We start from the raw sequence: 19,315 nt of genomic DNA, 5'->3' as shown, positions 1-19,315 counted from the left end.
CTATAAATCAGGGTCCTATGGGTCTCCACGAGAAGACACAAAGCATTCAAGTCTCAGTAGGCGACACCTCAGTTGTCATCTGTGATCCCCACGAGGCCTGGGAGCGTTTCCTGTGGGAGGCGTGGACGTGGCAATGTGTGACATAGCGACTGCCATTCACATCCTGATGACCCGTTTTGCAACATTAGGCACATTCCTGGTGTCAGTACAAAACCCCCAGTCAACCCAGTTCTCTCCTCCTTTCAACAGACCGTGAAAGTCTGTCTAAATCAAACAAAGCTCAGGAACTGGCTTGAGTTTCAAGTCGGAGTCCTTCTCGGGGCGGGGCGGGGCGGGGCGGGGGCCCGGAAGGGGAATCCTCGCGAGGCCTAGCGGCCGGTTCTTGCTCGAGGCCCGGCGCTGTCCCGGCTGCCTGGCTGGCCTTGCCCGGGTGTCCTCAGCGCACGGAGCCTGTGAGCGGCGGACCTCCGGACCTCGCTGGTCTCTGGCTGCAATGGCCGCGGTCGCAGGCCTGCGGGCCTTTCGGGCGAAGGGACCCACCTGGCTCCGGCGTGGCCCGTGGGCCCCTCGCTCCGCAGGCTTCTGCAGCCCTGGGGCGGCGGGGACCGCGCGGCTGGAGTCGGAGCCCCGGCCCACCAGCACGCGGCAGCGGGACGGAATCAGGTCAGCGCCAACAGTGCGAGGGCTCTGCGGGGGTTGGGCGCCAGAACTCTGGATAAACAGAGGAAGCCTCAGGCCTGGCCGCGCTGAGCCCCCAGTTATCCGTCACTACCAGTCTGGTTGGTTTCATCTCTTGGGTGGAGGAATCCCAGCGTACTGAGTGTGCAGGTGTCCCTTCCCTGGACACAGCAGCACGTCGTACACACGAGGTTGTTGAGTGGAACCGCCTGGGATGGCCCATTGCTCCACCTCAACCCTCATGGCTCAGCTTAGAAAGCCCATCACAAGAGAGATCGAGGCACCTTGGGCAGGCTCCAGGGTTATAACGAACATGCTTAGCTGAGCTGCATCTAAAGTGCAGCGGGTCAGGGTAGGATAAAGGGCACACCACGGTGAGCTCTGCCCTTTTGCAAAACAAACCGAAAAGTCTTAAAGCTGTATCAGTGCACAGTTTGGACTATGTTACAGTAATGTAAGCCTGACCATTTGCCTGTCAAGGGCAAGTCATGTTTCCATGTTTAAGAGTTACAGATCAAGCCATTTAAGTGTGTATTCTCTCACACAAACAAGTAGCCCTACCCAAGACCTCGTTTGGCTTTTTAAATCCTCACTCAAGACTCTGGAGCAGAGAACCAGAGGTGAGGGGTGAGTTGAAAGAGGAAGATGGCCCAAGTCACCCCTCAGAGCAGCCTAGTGGCCATAACAGTGAACAAACAGATTCAGAACTATGGAGAGAGGCTTGAACGAGGGCTAATGACTGAGCAATGTCAGCACAGAGGGAACAGTTGATGTCAAGGCCACTGGTGAAGTTGCCCGGGAAGTGGGTATAGAGAAAGAGGGCAAAGGATGGAACTCTGAAGGTCTCCTCCCAGAAGCTAGGAGCCCACAAAACTCGTCAAGAAGAGATTAGATAAAAATTGTGTTTCCACAACCGGAGAGTGATGCAGGCGGCCAGTGGATCTGGTCCTAGCATTTAGAAGATGACCAAGGAGGAGGATTTCAGTACAGTGGTGGGACTAGAAATCTGCACCTGAAGTCACAAAGTGAACTCAATGAGTGAGAACTCTGACAGTGTGTGATGAGTGCAGGATTCACGGAACATACATTGAAACAGATGCTGCCACAGAATAAACCCATTTGGACTGAAAACTTTTTGTGCAATTTTGTGTATAGCCTTAGAATTTAATTTAAGCAGATGTCAACAGTGGAGGTGGCAGCTTGTGTGTGTGTGTGTGTGTGTGTGTGTGTGTGTTTAGACCAGAGAACAACCTCATGTGTCATTCCTCAGGTGCCTTCTACATTTTTTCAGACAGGGACCTCTCACTGGCCTGCAGCTTACCAAGTAGGCTAAGCCGAGTGGCCAGCAAGCTCTGGGAATTGACCTTTTGCAGCCTCCCCAGGGCTAGGATTTCAAGTACATGCCACAGTTCCCAGCTTTTTCAGAAATGCGGGTTCTGGGGATCAAACTCAGGTCCTCACACTTACACAGCAAGCACTTTACTACCTGAGCCATTTTCCCAGCCTCAGGGATGACAGCTTTTTTTGTCATATTCGTTATTCTGTTGAAAGGTTATAGGCCTTTCACACTCCCCGAAACACAGGTTTCTAAGTATCCACAGATCAGCTGCAAGTAATTTCTGTACTTAGGAGAGAATGTTTATGAAAAACAAAACAAGACCACAGCTACCTGAAAACTGCAGTGAAACTGAAATGGTATCCCAAAGAGAATGATTACTCTCATTGTGCTGAAATAAACTCAGCCATCAAAGTTGTTAAAAAGCAAACCTTCTGGGTGCTATTTACAGAGGACCCAAATTGGCCGTGTAGCACTAGGAATGTCAGATACAGAAGAGAATGAGGAAAAGCAGAGAATGTGAGTGGGTGGGGACTGATGGGAAATATAAAGTATATAACAAGAATCTGCTGTTTGGTTCAATGCCCATTTTTTACGACAGCAAAAATAAGACATTTCTGTGTCAGGCCGTCAGATGACAATACAGGTTGTTTTGCTCAGAGTGTGGGAGACTTTGAAACAGCGAACAGGCCCTTTGGTTGCCAGCTATTTGTGAGATGATATGCCTTATTGTGTGGTTTTGCCCTTCTGTTCTTCATACATCATCTGTTCTTGGACTGTGCAAATTATCCTGCAGAATTGCAGGGCGCCACTAGAAGACATTAAAAATGCCATTATATGTACATGCTGGCAGCTGTGTGTCAGTCAGCTACCTTTTCTTTGGGGTGGGTGGGAGGAGATTGGGGGGTGGTATTTTCATTCTTGGCTCCTTTCCTGCCCTCATTCCAAAGTTGCAGGTCGGCCACTTGTCAGATCTGCTTGGCCCTGCTGCTGTCATCCGAAACTCACATCCTCTATAGACAGAGATGATTGGGGGACTGCTGTGACTTGCCCTTTCTGTGGAGGTGACAGTCGTGTCTCTGACAGAACATGTGGGGAGGGAGAAGCAGAAACAAATCAAGGGACCAGAGAGAAAAGACTAGACTGCCTTCCAGGTCATCTTTCCGCTTATTTTGACTCAGCTGTCACTCCAGAATGCCAACGGACCCTCTAAATTGGCACTAAGCCCTGGCAGTTCTCTATTCTTGGGTTTTAAAATTGCTTCTAAATTAGAAGGGAATTGCAGGGGTCCTCGCTTGTTTTGACTGGTACATGACCCAGGGATTATCAAATGTTTTTCACAGGAATATTGTCTTGAGCAATCCCAAGAAGCGGAATGCGCTGTCACTGGCCATGCTGAAATCCCTCCGAAGTGACATTCTTCATGAAGCTGAAAGCAAGGACCTGAAAGTCATTATAATTTCAGGTATTTCTCTAAAGTCTGTCATGAGTGTTCCATGGTGCCCAGAGAAGCTTTCTCAAAATTTGTCAGTTAACTGCAATTTTCCTTCCTTCCTTAACTTTGACCTCCTTTGAAGAACATCTAAAACTTTTGTGTAGCTGGGGGGCTTGTTAACTGTCGGAATTGTAGCAAAGAATCCTGCTCACTGGAATCATGTCTTTTTGTTAGATACTAAATATCACTTTACTTTCCTAATACCAGGTCTTCTCATCAAACACAGAGAATTTTCAGGAGACTGGTGTATTAGTTACTTTTCCATTGCTGTGACAAAATACCGTAACCAAGGCAACTTATAGAAGGAGGAGTTTGTTTGCCTCATAGGTCCAGAGGGGTCGGACTCCATCATGTGAGGAGGTATGGCAGCAGAGAAAGAAAGTGGAGCCTAACGTCTTCAAGCAGGCACAAGAAGCAGAGAAAGAGAGCTGGAAGTAGGACCTGGCTTTTAACCCCTGGTGACATACTTCTTCCAGTGTGGCCACAGCTCCTAAAGGTTCCATGACTCTAAACCGTGCCATGAACTGATCAAGTGTCCAGATACTTGGAGCCTATGGGAGATGCTTATTCAAACCACCTCAGCTGGGTAGATAGCCCAATCAGTATAGTCTTGCAAGCAAACGTAGTCTTGCAAGCATAAGGACCTGAGCTCGAGCCCCAGAATCCATGTTAAAAGCCAGGCGTGGTGCTGCATCCAGCAATGGTGATATGAGAAGCAGAGACAGGTAGATTCCTAGAGCTCCCTAGCCTGTGAACCTAGCCTAGTTGATGAAGTTTCAAGCCAATGAGAGACTCTGTCTCTAACAAAAAGTGAAACTTACCTGAACAACAACACCTAAAGTTGTTATCTGACCTCCACATGCATGTATACATATGTTCACATGTGTACTCATATACACACATGCACCCCCACACATGACTACACAGACAGAATCAGAGTTGGGATGTGTCTTAGTTTATTTCTTCATTGCTGTGACAAAACACTCTGACCACTACCAATTTGGGGAGGAAAGGGTTTATTTATCTTACAACTCCCAGGCACAATTCATCAGGGGGCCCAAGGCAGGAACTCAGGGCAGGAACCTGGAGACAGGAGCTGGAGCACAGGCCATAGAGGAATGCTGCTTACTGGCTTGCTCCCTTGGCCCCTGCTCAGCCTGCTTTCTTATGTAGCACAGGCCCACCTGCCCAGGGGTGGCACCACCCACAGTGGGCTGGGCCCTCCCACATCACTCATCAAGAAGATGCCCTTCAGACATGGCCACAGGCCAGTCCAATAGAGGCAATTCCCCGATTGAGGCTCCCTCAACCCAGATGTGTCAAGTTGACACTAAAGCTATCCAGCACAGGATACAACTCAGTGGTAGAGTACTTGCTAGTACACACACTCCTGAAATCCTGTGGTTTTAGAACCACAAAAAAAAAAAACAAAATTAAATTAAAAAAAAAATCAAATCAGAGAATCAGTTTCTTCACAGACTCTAGAAGACGGATTTAATCATTTAATCCCCTTGATAAGTCACAATCAGCTAGGATCTGAGCTATTGGAGCATTTGATTGGTTTGTGTTTTCTATTTACCAAACCTTGCCATATCATCTGTATTAGTTACTTTTCTGTTGCTGTAATAAGACACCATGACCCAGGCAACTTATAGAAGGAAGAGTTTATTTTGTTTATGCTTCCAGAGGGTTAGAGTCCATTGCATGGAGGCATGGTAACAAAGGTGGCCAGAGCAGAAAGCCAGGTACTCGCATCTTTAAGTAGGCACAGGACACAGAGGGGGACTGGAAATCTGGCAGAGCTTAAGAACTTTCAAAGCCAGCCCCATTGACATGATTTCCTCCATCATGGCCATACCTCCTAAAGTTTCCCAAAGCAGCACCAGTAACTAGGGACAAAATGACCAAATGCTTGGAGCCTATGGGGGCATTCTCATTCAAACCACCACATTCCACTCCCTGGCCCCCATGGGCTCTTGATTATAAAAAATGAAAAATACACTTTCCACCTTCAAAAGCCCCATAGTCTTCACCAGTCTTAATACGATTTAAAAGGTCCAAAGTCCAAAATGTCTTCTGTGACTCAAGGCAATCTCTTAACTATAAGGCCTATAAAACCGAAAGACAAATTATATACTTTCAACATACAATGGAACCGACTACACATTTTCCTTCCAAAAGAGAGGAATGGGGACATAGTGAGAAAATACCAGATCAAAACAAGACCACCAGGGAAAAACACTAAATCTAGTAGCTCCACGTCTGACTTCTGGACTTCACTTCCAAAGGCCTTAGATGGCTCATCCAAGTTTGCTGCATGCAACACACATTTCTGTCTTAGGCTGGTACTACTTCCTGTATGCAACTCTCCTTAGCAGATGTCTCATGGATCTAGCATCTCCAACATCTTTTTGGAGTCTCCACTGCCAACCAGGCTTCACCTTCTTAACTTCACAGTGACCTGTCAGGGCCTTCTTTATCAGGGAAACCCCTGCTGCACAGTGCCTGGCCTGGGTGGTTCTCCAAGACCTTGGAAGAAGAACTGATCACCGCTTCACTTACACCTTTCATGCCTCTAAAGCCATGTAAACAACACTGCCAAGTTTGACTGACAGTTGGGGTGGACCCTGCCTGCTTCATCCACATTACCAGTAGGCTTTGTGGGTTGCAGCTTTCTAGGAGAAAAGTCCTTAGGCTTTTTTCTTTCACAAGTAGGAGATTTAGCTGGGTGTGGTCTTGCCCTGAAGGTACTCTTTCCATAGTTTAAGAGCAAATCTCTAAGCCTCTCCTTACTCTAATCTCCTTATCAAAGAGAGCCTCTCCTCAGGCAGATCTCTGTGAGTTCAAGGCCAACCTGGCCTACATAGTGAGTTCCAGGTCAGCTGGGGCTACAGGGAGACCCTGTCTCAAAAAAACCAAAAAAAAAAAAAAAGAGAGAGAGAGAGAGAGAACCTCTCCTTCAGCACATGCCTTGGCTCCAACAGTATTAAGCTTCCTAGTGCTCTTTTTCTCTCCAAACCATACATTTTGCATTCCTTTCTGCCACACTTGTTCTTTTTCACTGTAGATCTGCACATATTCACCATTAATAGCCTTGCCACCATTTCTACATTAGGCTGTCTTTAAATTTCCTCCATCACGCTACACCTAAGGCTCACAGAACATAGAACAAGGTATGAGGAGAACACTAATACATCTTTCAGTTCTCATCAACGAAGCTCCCTCATGCAACAGGAAAGCAAAAGGTCACAAATGTCCAAAACACAAAGAATGAGAGTCTGCAGAATATGGGTCCGCTATGTCAAAATCCAGGGCTCAGGGACCAATATGGAAGAGGGAGTGGAAAGATTTTAAGAGCCAGGGTGGAGGTGCAGGACCATGCGGAAATAGTCCTACAGGCTCCTGGAAGTCTTCTCATGTGAACTTACAGCAGTGGTGTCAGCGTGCACAAGACCCATGCAAATCTAAGCAGACAAAGCCCAGCATAGAACTGGAAATGAGCAGCAGACCCCAATCTTAGTTGAAGAATTATTGGCAGCTGATGACTGCTGGGTGAGGAAGAGCTGATCTTCTCAAAGGGAGAGACTCTAGGTAGGCTGACTAGATCCCAGTAGATGAACTTGCACTGAGGGACATCTGGGGACACTAACTTTACATGCTAGGCCTTAACACAAATGACAGAATGTATAAACTCCAGTTGGGGGCTATGGGATGGTGCCAAAGAGGAAGGGAGTATAAAGATGACTTTCTGTGTGAAATACACAAAAATTTAATAAAAAATTTCCTCCACCCAAGAAATTAGTCCATTACTTTTCAATTTAGCCTTAGGCACGCTCTTAGGCTTGGGCAGACAGCAGTCAGATGCTTTCCAACACTTCCCAGTTGCTTATTTTCCTCTGGAACTACTTTGATCTCAAACTACCTTTTTCCAGGCTCCTATGAGAATATCCTATTAAGCTCTGCTTACAGCAATCAACTGCTTTTCTAGTCCAAACTTCCAAAGTTGTCCATGTTTCTCCAAAAACCCACATGGTCAGGTTCTTCATAGCAGCACCACACTCTCCTGGTACCAACTTCTGTGTTAGTTACTTTTCTGTTGCTGTGATAAGACACCAAGGGAACTTAGAGAAGGAAGAGTTTATTTTGCTTACAGTCCCAGAGGGGTAAGAGGATATCACTGCAGGGGAGGCATGGCAGCAAAAGTGGCCAGAGCAGAAAGCCAGGTGCTTGCATCTCCAAGAGGCACAGGAAGCAGAAGGTGAATGGCAATCTGGCAAGGCTTATGAAGTCTCAAAGCTCATCCCCAGTGATGTCCTTCCTCCAGCATGGCCACACCTCCTAAAGTTTCCCAAAACAGCACTACCAACAAAGGACAAAATGTCCAAATGCTTGGAGCCAGTGTAGGAAATTAGCAATCAAACCACCACACAATCTTTAATGATGTCAAAAAGTGTGTCCTAAAAAAAAGAAGCAACGCCAGGTGTGGTGGTGCCTTTAATCCCAGCACTTGGGAGACAGAGGCAGGCAAATCTCTGTGAAAGCGAGGTCACCATGATCTACATCTACATAGCAAGTTCCAGGCCAGCTGGGGGTACAGGGAGACCCTGTCTCAAAAAAAAAAAAAGTGGGTGGAGAGATGGCTCAGTGGTTAAGAACACTGTTCTTGCAGAAGACCCGGGTTCGAATCCCAGCACCCACATGGCAGCTAACAACTGTCCGTAACTCCAGTTCCAGGGGATCCAACAGCCTCTTTTGTCCTCCACAGGCATTGCAGGACATGGTGCACTTACATACATGCAAGCACAACGCTCATACACATAAAATAAAAATAATAAATAAAATATTTAAAAAACAAAACAAAAAAAGGTGCATCCTATTTTGCCCATCCCTTCCCTTTCTTTTTCCAATAAGAATTTTATAGGATTATCATTTCATAGGGCACTGTGGATCATAGTCCTATCAGCATCTTCAAGCACCCCCTGAAAAATACAAGAGGTAATGCTCCTGATACTTTGTTTGGTTAAGGGTCAGTGTTTCCAGATATGCAGATTTACCTTATTAGCAATGGCCAAACAGAAATTTTCAACTGTTTTATATGGTGGAAGAAAAATACATTCAAAATAGCAGCTTGCAGAAGGACATGAGGCATAACCTGGATGCCGCAGAAGCTGCAAAGCCCTGAACGACACCATTTTCTCACTTATAAAAACAGGATAATATTGCCTGTCAAAAGGGAATTAGGAGAAAATATTCTCAACTTATCAGTGCAGTGACATTTTTGTTGTTAAGGGTGTTGATAGAGGCCACATCGTCAGCTCTCTGTAAAATTAAAAGCTTGAGCCAGGTGGTTCCCATGTTCTGTTCATACTCTGACCTACACCAAATGACAGGGGCATTGCTTAAGGCATGGTGGATTTCAGAGGACCTGCAGGAGTGGAAATACTTAGACCAGATTAAATTTGAAAACAAGCATGAAACCAAAGAGAGTTCTGTGAGAGCACCTTGCCTTGGCCATGAGTTGTCTTTTATAACTGCATATTGCCATTGGTTTCCAGTAGGAACCTCAGGAGACAGAGGCCTCACCTTGCTTTTCCATCACAATATTCTGAATGTCGCTTTTCAAGTCAACTGAATTACTCATATCAAAATCAGGCTGTAACCTTTCTCTGGGGGTCCAGCATAGACTGTCCACCAGTGATTGGTCACTGAAGCTATTCAGTAGATAAGTTAACTGCTGACTTCTTTTTCTTCTCTCAACTGGAAACTCACAGGTGAGGGCCCTGTATTTTCTTCTGGGCATGATTTGAAGGAGCTGACTGGTGAACAAGGCCATGATTATCACACTGAAGTATTTCAAACCTGCTCTGAGGTAAGCCAGAGAACAGTCCCATTGCATGAAAATAATCACTATATTAAATATTGAGCCAGCCTTCAAGTTTCCAGATAAGGTTTTGTCTACGGGGCCTACCCACTATGGCGGTAGTGGGATCTCTGTGGTCACTGGTGATTCCTTATTTAACTTCGACTTTTAAGATGTGATTATGGGCTCTGGGAGATAGTAAGAGCATTTGCTGTACAAGCATGAAGACCTGAGTTCCCAGCATTCGTGTGAAAAGTTGGGTGTGGCTGCACACATCTACAACCCCAGCACTTGGGGAGGAGGGTGCAGAGACAAGAAGATATCAGAGCTCAGTGACTGCCAGGACAGCCAAAAAACAGGGAGCTCTGGATTCAAAAATCAATGAGCGCTGGACTCTGTGAGAGACTCTTGTCTCAAGGGAACACAATAGTGATAGAGCAGGACACTGAATTTCCTCCTCTGGTCTCTGTGCAGGTTAACATTGGCATGCACACATGCATAACACACACACACACACACACACACACACACACACACAGAAAAAAGGAAAAATAAGTAACTGATTTGCTTCTAACTTTACATGACAGAGGCTATAAAACACACAGTGCACCCAGAGTTGCCATCTCCGGGTTGGGCGGGGCGGGGGGGGGTTGCTTTGGTGCACAGGTTTTGAGTAATAAAAGCTGAGGATACACATCTTTTAAAAAAGAATTTAAGATTATAATTAAGTTTTTTTTTATTTTACGTATATGAGTGTTTTGCCTGTATGTATGTAAGTGTACCCATGTTAAGCAACACCCACAGAAGCCAGAAGAGGGCATCAGATCCCCTTGAACTAGAGTTAGAATGGTTATGAGCTGCCATATGGGTGCTGGGAACTGAGCTTGGATCCTCTGGAAGAGCAAGAATTGCCCTTAACCACTAAGCCATCTCTCCAGCCCCCGATTATTATTATTATTATTATTATTATTATTATTATTTTGGTCTTTTTGAGACAAGGTCTCCATGTAGTCCCAGCACGCCTGAAACTCACCATATAGACCAGGTTGGCCTTTATCTCACAGAGATCTTCCTGTCTCTGCCTCCCAAGTGGGGGGGTGATTAAAGGAGTGTGCCACCATGCCTGGCCCAGATTATTAATTTTTTTAAATGTTTAAACTGGCCTGGGAAGATGACTCAATCAGTAAAGTATGAGGACCTGAGTTTGGATATCTAGCACCCACATTAAAAAAAAAAAAAGCCAGGCATGGCAGCACACACCTGTAATCCAGTGCTGGGGAAGCAGAGACAGGAGAATCCCTGGATCTTGCTGACAAGCCATCTTAGCTGAATTGGTGAGCTTTAGGTTCAGTGAGGGACCCTGTCTCAAAAATTAAGGTGGAGAATGACTGAGGAAGATACTCAGTGTATAAGATACTCTGGCACACACACACACACACACACACACACACACACACACACACACACACACACAGAGAGGCACTTACAATCACATCCCCTGAATCGAACACATATACACAAATGTTTAAAATAAAAACCCCAGTTAGTGGAAAAGAGAGAACATTCACAGAGAAAATTATAATGTTTTTTACATTTTTGCCAGCCTTATAGTTTCTATCACCAAGGAAAAGAATTAACCTCTCCAGTTTTACTTTTCTGCCCCATTTATCGTATTAAGGAGAAAAATTGCAAATAACCACAGAAGAGACACAAAAGTTTTGGTTGCCTTATAAATACGTTAAACTAACCCCTAAATAATAAAAAGTTTACATTGAATCCAATTTTAAGTAACACATTGTTCATTTAATGAGCATTTATTGAGCATCTACTTTAAGGATGCTACATCATGATACTAGGGAAAACAGGAGGACATTAACATGTTTCTTGAGAAACGTAAGCTGGAAATGCACTTGGGCAATGACTAGAATTCAATAACTCATTACCTGACCCGAAGATTACTTAGCCTAGTTTTTCATTCGCTAATTTGGTCATTTCATGGAAGGACAAACAGGAAAAGTGATTCATTTACTGCTTTATGAGGAGATGGAAACAAGCTAGAGCTAAGACTTAGACTTTTTATTTTGAACAAGGTCTCATGTAGCCCATGCTGGCCTTAAACTCATTATAGAGCCAAGGCTGGTCTTGAACTCCTGATCGCTCACCTCCGCCTACTAGCGCTCTGATTATTAGGTGCACCACACACCTAGCAAAACAAACAAAAGATTTAGTTCTTTTGTTTCCTACATTAATGATGTTTGCACAGTATTCTGTTCTTTGGCCTGCGGGGGTTTGGTACTTCCAAAATCATTTTCACACTAGGTAGTAGCCCAGTAGTAGAACTCTTGCCTAGCATGCACAGGGTGCTGGGTTCAATTCACCATACTGAAAAAAATCATTTTTCTACTGGTACCCATTATGTTTAGCTAAAACAGAAAAGTATCTAAAAGAACTAGTAGGGCCCTATAACCTCCCCAGGAGTCTGCCTTTGTCGCTTTGCTGTGATATCTGGATGAACTGAGATCTGAAAAGATGGGCAGCATGGAGCTTGACAAAGGCCAGGTTTGGAGGCCCTTCTAACTCTTGAATGCCTCTGACTCACCGAAAGACTCAGTGTATAAATAGTACTTAGTCCTAAAAGTAAAATACTTAGTCCTAAAAGAATGCAAGAGTACTTTCTTTTTTTAAGATTTAAAAAAATATTTTATCTATTTTTTTTTAATTTTGTGTATGCGTGTATTGCCTGCATGTAGGTAAGTGCACCATGTCAAGCAGTGCCTGCAGAGGACAGAAGAGTCTTTTGGATCCCCAGGAACTGGAGTTACGGACAGTTGTTAGATGCCATGTGGGTGCTGGGATTCGAACCCGGGTCTCCTGCAAGAATAGTCAGTGTTCTTAGCTTCTGAGCCATCTCTCCAGCTCCTTAAGATTTATTTTTATTAATTTAAATTATGTGTATGTTTGTGTGTCTGTGTGTGAGCATGCACACATGAGCGCAGTTACCCATGGAGGCCAGAGAGGGCACAAGATCCCCTTGGAGCTGGAGCTTACAGGCAGTTGTGATCCACCTACTATGTGTGCTGAGAACCAAACTTAGGTCCTCTGAAAGAGCTGTACATGCTCTTAACTATTGAGCCACCTCTCCAGCCCCAAGTGCTGATTTCTTTAACATTCATTCTTGGATAAATATGAGCACCAAGAACTTGTACAAAATTTTAATTTCCAAGTAGAACCAGCAAACAGAACAGAAAAGAATGAGCTAGATACTTCATTGTTTATGCACAAGAAAATTTGATTCTAGAAAAAAAATTGGAAGTCTCTACATTAGCTTGGCCTCTCCAGACTAGAGCACATTTGTTATAGACCACAGGTACTACCTGATGGTCAGTTACTCACAAATCAAGAGAAGGGCACACCGAGTCAGGATGAGAAGAGCTCAGCTGTGGAAGAGCTAAAATGACTTTGGCTTACACTAGAGACTCCGCTTGTGTCTTCTTCCGTCTTGTTGACAGTTGGATATGGAGACCTGTTCCTTGAAGAGATCCAGCAATGAAATGAGAGTGTGTTGCTTTAGAAAAGAATGCAGAGAGGAAAGGAAAGAGTGTGGAACTGTTAGTAACACTGTTAGATGAGGCTGGGGCGGATCAGTGGATGTCACCTTCGGAGTAGGCAGAACTCAAACACTCAGGAAGATCAGAAAGGCAGTGTCAGCTCTTGACTCCCACAGGTTTGATTATCCTTGCTTGCTCATTACCTGACTTCCTTTTGTCTTTTTGAACTGCTCTGTGAATTTATTTTAAATATTTTTCTTTTTAAAAATAAATACACCTTACAGAAGATTTTGAAGATTCAGAAAAACAAAAATAAGTTATGATTGCCATACCATAACCATGCCAATACAGAGAAAACTGCAGTTAATATTTTGCTATATTTATTTTTAATATTTTTTCAATTTTTAATTAATTTTATTTTATGTGTATGAGTGTATTGCCTGCATGTGTGTAAGTGCATCCGTGTTGTACAGTGCCTGTGGAGGACAGAAGATGGAATTGAAGTTATAGACACCATGTGGGTGCTGGGATTCAAACCCAGGTCTTCTGCAAGAACAGCCAGTGCTCTTCACTGCTGAACCATCTCTCCAGCCCCCATTTTTAATAATTTTCCATAAGTACATAATTATTTGAATACTTGTGTAGATGTGATTATAATATGCAATTGTACTATATGGCCATAGCACTAATTTCTTTGTGTCAGGAAATATTTCACATACTCTATTTTCATTAATTTATGTAGCTGTCTTGTTCTGTTAGGTTGGTGCTAGAATTATGCACATCTTACTGACGTGAAAACTGTGGTTAGGTAGCTTGTCTGGGGTTAGTTAGGCAGTGAGTAAGTGACAGACTGGGCATCAAATCTCACTCTTTTCTACACTATAAGCCCTGGGCCACCAGACTATTTTCCCCCTTGAAATTTTTCATTTCACTGAAAATGATGCATTTATTAAATGGATAGTTTAGTTTAAATAGTCATTATATTTGTCACCTTCATATTGGTATAATGAGGCAATTAGCGTGTAAAAAGAAAACATTTATTTAGCTCATGGTCCTGGACATTCAAGGCCAAGATTTGGTAGCTGCATTGTTCTGAGCCCTTGTTGAAAGTACCAGATGATAATAGCAAGGATTGCAGGTCAAGTAAACTGCTCACACCACAAGCCAGGAACCAGAAAGGAAGGGTGGGATCAGCCCACAATAACCTTTGAGGGTCTGTGCCAGTGATCTAAGGATCTCCCACAAGGCCCCATCTGCTAAGCTAGTTCTATAGCCTCCTCATAACACCACTCTGGGGACAGATCTTTACTATATGATCTTTTGGGGGACATATTCCCAAACCACAGCAGCCGTTTACTTATTTTTGTGCATTTGAATCATTTATAGTTTCTATGATATAAAATAATGATTGGAGAACGTTTGACTATAGAACTTTTTACCATTTTCAGATTACTTCTTAGATGTAGGATGCCTAGATCAAAGGTATAAACATTATTAATAATGTTTAATATACACTGTGTAAACTATTTTTCTACTAGGTTTTCAGAATTCTAACCTTTTATATGTGATGCCACATAGACTGCAATGTCACTAGATTGGCTTTTCATGGGTAACTTCAGATCTTGGGCAATGTACTAACACTCACAACTAAAGAAATGAGGCCCATCAGTAACCTGCCCCAATCACTTTCTGTGGAAGGCAGGAACCAGTTTTATTCAGGAGAAATTGTGTGTGTGTGTGTGTGTGTGTGTGTGTGTGTGTGTGTGTGTGTATCTCCATTTTTCTGGGAAGAGAGCCATTAACATTTGCTAGATTCCCCAAAGATGGCCCCATCCTCTCCAAAGGAAAAAAAAGAGACTTACTATGCCTTTAATATATAGGCATGCATTCTTTAATAATGAGGATAGAATTGGAGAAAGGCATGGAGAAGTGCTTTCATAATTCACACAGCAGCATAATCTACTTATAGAAACACAGATGATGCAGCCTACACTATACCTAGATACATGGTATAGAGAAGGGACAGCCAGCTCCACACATGGGTACATGGCATATAGAAGGGACAGTCAGTTCCACACCTAGAAACATGGCATATCTGTTCTACACCTGGGCTACATGACATATAGATGGTGTACAAGATTTGATCAAGCACAAGTTGACACTACAAGCAGTTAGACAAGTGTTGCGAGAATTTTCTCGGTGGGTGGGGCGGTAAGCAACATCTACCAACCTCTTCTAAGATCCCAGTAACAAATCAAAGTTCAAGCCCACTAAAATTTACCCTGAAGAACCAATGATCTTATTAGACTTATTTATGGAGCATAGGTTACAGGCAGCAGCGTGGGTGACCCTAGAGCAGTTGCACTGAAGGTCTGCACCCAGCATGGATGATGGCTTCCCCATGGCTATGCAGATGAAGCTCTTTCCATAGTCTCCCCCAGCCTATATACTCTGGCTCCTCCCCAAGACCCTGAGGCCACGTGCAGTTAGGGAACAATTACATACCACTAGCTGGAAGGAGTGTCTGGATGCTCCAATGAGGGTCCCACGACCCCTTTTGTGAGGGAATGTCAACAGTCAATGATCCAGCAAGCAGACGCAGCCCGTCGGTGGCTGTTCTCAGAGGACAATGCTATATATACAACAAGAGGTAAGCAGGAGCTATATGAAACTGCTACCAATTAATACAACGTACAGTTTATAGGGGACTTTCTTAACAAATAGGAGTATACTCTAAAGTAGTGATTTTTAAAGTGTGAATTCACGAAATCTGTGTGACTGAGTCAGAAAGATTGCAAATTCAAGGCCTTTCTGGGCTACAGAGCGAGTTTTGAACCCAGCTTGGGCAATTCAGTGAGACCTTATCTCGACTGCAATAGAAGAGAAGCTGCGGGTGTGACTCAGTGGTAGAGCACCTGCCTGTTATACAAAAGGTACTGGGTTCTGTCCCTAGCACTCCAGAAGCAAAATATAATATAGTGAATCCAGGCAGCAGCAGCACAGTCACTTACTTCTCTCATCAGGTATTATACACTGTACGTAACTGTAAGCAGTCGCCTTCACACGGCTCGTAATACAGCAGGTTTGCTCAGAGCAGAATCCCCACAAGCGCGTGAATAATGCATTGTACTAGAGTTAGGATGGTTAACTCCAAGCTCACTTAGGTGGTAGGAAGTTTTCACTTCCATCATAACCTTATTTAACACGTACACGTGCATGTGTGCACACGCACACACTTCTAGATGCCAGAGGACAACTTAGGTATCATCAAGAACTCCATCCACTTCTTTTGAGGAAGGATCTCTTACTGGCCTGGAACTCACCGATTAGGCTAGGCTGGCTGTCCAGCAATTGGAGACAGGGACCCTCCTGTCTCTACCTTCCCAGTGCTGGGATTATAAGCATGGGCCACCATGTTGGGCTTTTTCTTTTTCTTCTTTTTTGGCAGGGGTGGGGGTGGGGTGTCTGTGGATTGAACCAAGACCTCATGCTTACTAGGTAAGTGTTCTGCCTCTATGCTATATCCTCAACCCTCACCTGACATTTCATGTGGGTTCTGGGGATTGAACTGAGGTTCTCATGCCTGTGAGGCAAGTACTTTATCTAGTGAGTTATCTCCCTAGCGCCATCACAGTCTTAGAGGACCACCATTGTATATGCAGTCTGTACTTGCCAAAACATGGTTATGTAGTGCCTGACTGTATAATTGGTTATTTTAGGGGGGAACAAGCTGACAAATATCAAGTGTTTATTAATATAAAAGGTGAGTTTCCTAGGCAAAGATCTTCAAATCTATGAAGGTTGTTTTTCTTTGAACTGTTGCCTTGGGGAAAAGCCCAGATGCAGTTTCTAGCTTCCCTCCCAACTTGCCAAGGTTCAAAGAGCAATAATTTAGAAATCGAAGTTGCCATGGCAACACAATCTGTTTAGAGTGTCATGAAAAAAATAAGCTTCAAAAATAAGTTAGAGTTCTGGTACTTTCTGACGGTGGGGGTCACAGGAGCATGGCTTCGTCTCTTCTTTCTGTGCTAAGGGCACTGTTTGAGGAATTTTGCTTATTTTGATGACAGCAGGGTGTCCCCCTCCCCCACTTTAATGGAATTTAGAGAGTATACTATTCGTGGTGGTAATTTGAGAAGTAATTACTAAGGAAATTGCCTTCAAGCCCCTTTCCCACCTTAATTTTTCAAGGAAGCACCAAATGCCAATTTCAGACTTTTAACACAGGGGCTGCCCACAGGCACAGGAGAGCAGAAAGGTTTGTGAGATCAGAAAGGGGCTGATTGCTCCCTGGTGTCAAAAACCTACAGTTCTTCAGTGGGTTGCTGGAGAAGCAGGTAGAGGAGACTGTCACCTTGAGGAGCTGGGCTCAGACTCCACCGCCACCCTCATACTCTGGTCTTAGGTGAGTGACTCCTCCCAACTTCAGGTCCTTGTTGTTAAATGGGGTTCCTTCCTCATGGACTTCCAAAACACCGAATTACACAGCCTGCTTCAGAGTGGAGATTTAATACAAGCTGATAGTTTTTGTGCTCCCCGTCCCTTCTTTTCTTCCTAGATTCTGGTGAACTAATGCATAAGAAAAATGCTATGGAAAGGCAAAGCCGTGCACAGTGACAGATACTCACATGGCTCCTCACTCTGCTTGGAAATGAAGTGGTGTATTTGTCCTGCAGGTCATGATGCTGATTCAGAACCACCCTGTCCCCATTATCGCCATGGTCAATGGCTTGGCCACAGCTGCTGGCTGCCAGCTCATCGCCAGCTGTGACATCGCTGTGGCGAGTGAGAGATCTTCTTTTGCCACTCCTGGGGTGAATATCGGGCTCTTCTGCTCCACCCCTGCGGTTGCCCTGGGGAGAGCGGTGCCCAGAAAGGTAACTGAACTTCCTTGCAAGTGCTCATGAGGCTCCAGAATTGGCTGATTGGACATACCTTTTAGGGGTGGGGAGATGGCTCCGTGGGTCACACATTCATGCATGAGGTCATACACACAAGCATGAGGACCTTAGTTCAAGCCCTAGAATCCACATAAAAAACCCAGGTGTAGTAGCATCTGCTTATAATCCTAGCACTGGTAAGGCTCAGACAGGTGGATCCCTGGGGCTTGCTGGCCACCCAGTCTAGCCTATTTGGTAAGCCCCAGGCCCATAAGAGACCCTGTCCCCTCCCACAAAAACATATGGATGATGGTGCCTAAAGTTGTCCTCTGGCGTTTGCACACATGTGCACACACAGGTACACATACACAAAGTACCTTTTACATCGGGACATTCTACCCAAAGGCCACTGGTGTCCCTTCCATGTTGGAGAGATAAGCTCACTGCCTGTTCAACTGTAGCATCTAAGAACAGGCATCAACTTCTGAACTCTTGACATTTCAATATTATAAGTCTCTCAGTATGGCTAGTTATGTTTTTCAATTTCAGAAAAGCATAGTCTTTTTGTAATCTTATTTTTTCAATTTTTAAAATTTATTTTTGTTTTATATGTATGAGTGTTTTGCCTGCATGTATATAAGTGCATCCATGTTGTATAATGCCCACAGAGGCCAAAAGAGAGGTATAATCTTAATTAAAGTTCAATTGAAGGACTGCAGAGATGGTTCCATGGTTAAGAGCATTGGCTGCTCTTGCAGAGGACCAGGTTCAATTCCCAACACCCACATGGTGGCTAACAGCTGTCCATACTCCAGTTCCAGGGGATCTGACATTCTCTTCTGGCCTCCTTGTTGCACAAAACTGGTGCACTTACCTGCAGGCGAAACACACACATATAAAATTAAAATAAATAAATCAGTTTTTTTCTAATTTAAAAAATGCAATTGAAGCTCAGTTTTGTTGCACGAAATGGTTGCCCATTGGATATAATAAATAGCGTGCTGGCATAATGCCAGTGTCAAAAGGCAGGGTTTGAAATCCTGGCTAACTACTTCTTGACAAGTCTCCTCGTTCCAGAAAGGATTTAAAGTAGTTGGTTTCCTGTGTTGGGTTTACAAAAGGTAGATTTCAAGACCAGGGATATCCTGTACATAGAATGTGCATCTGCCTAAGGTACAGCTGCACACGGTATTGTCTTGTCATTACTAACTACAATGAAGTTCATTGTCATTGCAAAGTGTTCTTCCTTCCTGAGACCTCACAGAATCGTATTTACTGACCATCTACCTTAGGATGAAAGCAACAGTGTGTGCTCTAGGAGAAAGGGCATCCTTGCTCTCAGTGAGAAATCTGTAAAAGGGGAGAGGAATCCTACTGTACATGTGAGGCACTGACCTGCTTCCTAGAATGAATCATGTTTTAGCAACTGCTACAAAAATTAGCAGTTGCTTACATGCCTAAGGCAAAAAATGAGACCCAAAAGGAGTCAAGCAGCAGTGGAGAAGTTCCGGGGAGATC

General features: G+C 44.3%; 1 protein-coding gene across 1 annotated transcript in view; it reads left to right on the top strand.

Moving 5' to 3' along the window:
- Nucleotides 1-344: 344 nt before the first annotated feature.
- Nucleotides 345-19,315, top strand: part of Echdc3 (enoyl-CoA hydratase domain containing 3) — a 25,221-nt gene continuing 6,250 nt past the window's right edge. Inside the window, exons 1-4 of the mRNA XM_008837312.3 lie at nt 345-663; nt 3,358-3,479; nt 9,281-9,378; nt 17,594-17,794. Of these exons, the coding sequence (XP_008835534.1) occupies nt 494-663; nt 3,358-3,479; nt 9,281-9,378; nt 17,594-17,794 (591 nt within the window). The 5' untranslated portion in view covers nt 345-493. The remainder of the gene's footprint in view (nt 664-3,357; nt 3,480-9,280; nt 9,379-17,593; nt 17,795-19,315) is intronic.

Source organism: Nannospalax galili, unplaced genomic scaffold (genome assembly GCF_000622305.1).
Source record: "Nannospalax galili isolate Female #2095 unplaced genomic scaffold, S.galili_v1.0 scaffold678, whole genome shotgun sequence".
In the NCBI taxonomy this organism is placed as follows: domain Eukaryota; kingdom Metazoa; phylum Chordata; class Mammalia; order Rodentia; family Spalacidae; genus Nannospalax; species Nannospalax galili.
Note: the sequence above shows the minus strand (reverse complement) of the source record. Positions and strands in the feature narration are given on the sequence as shown.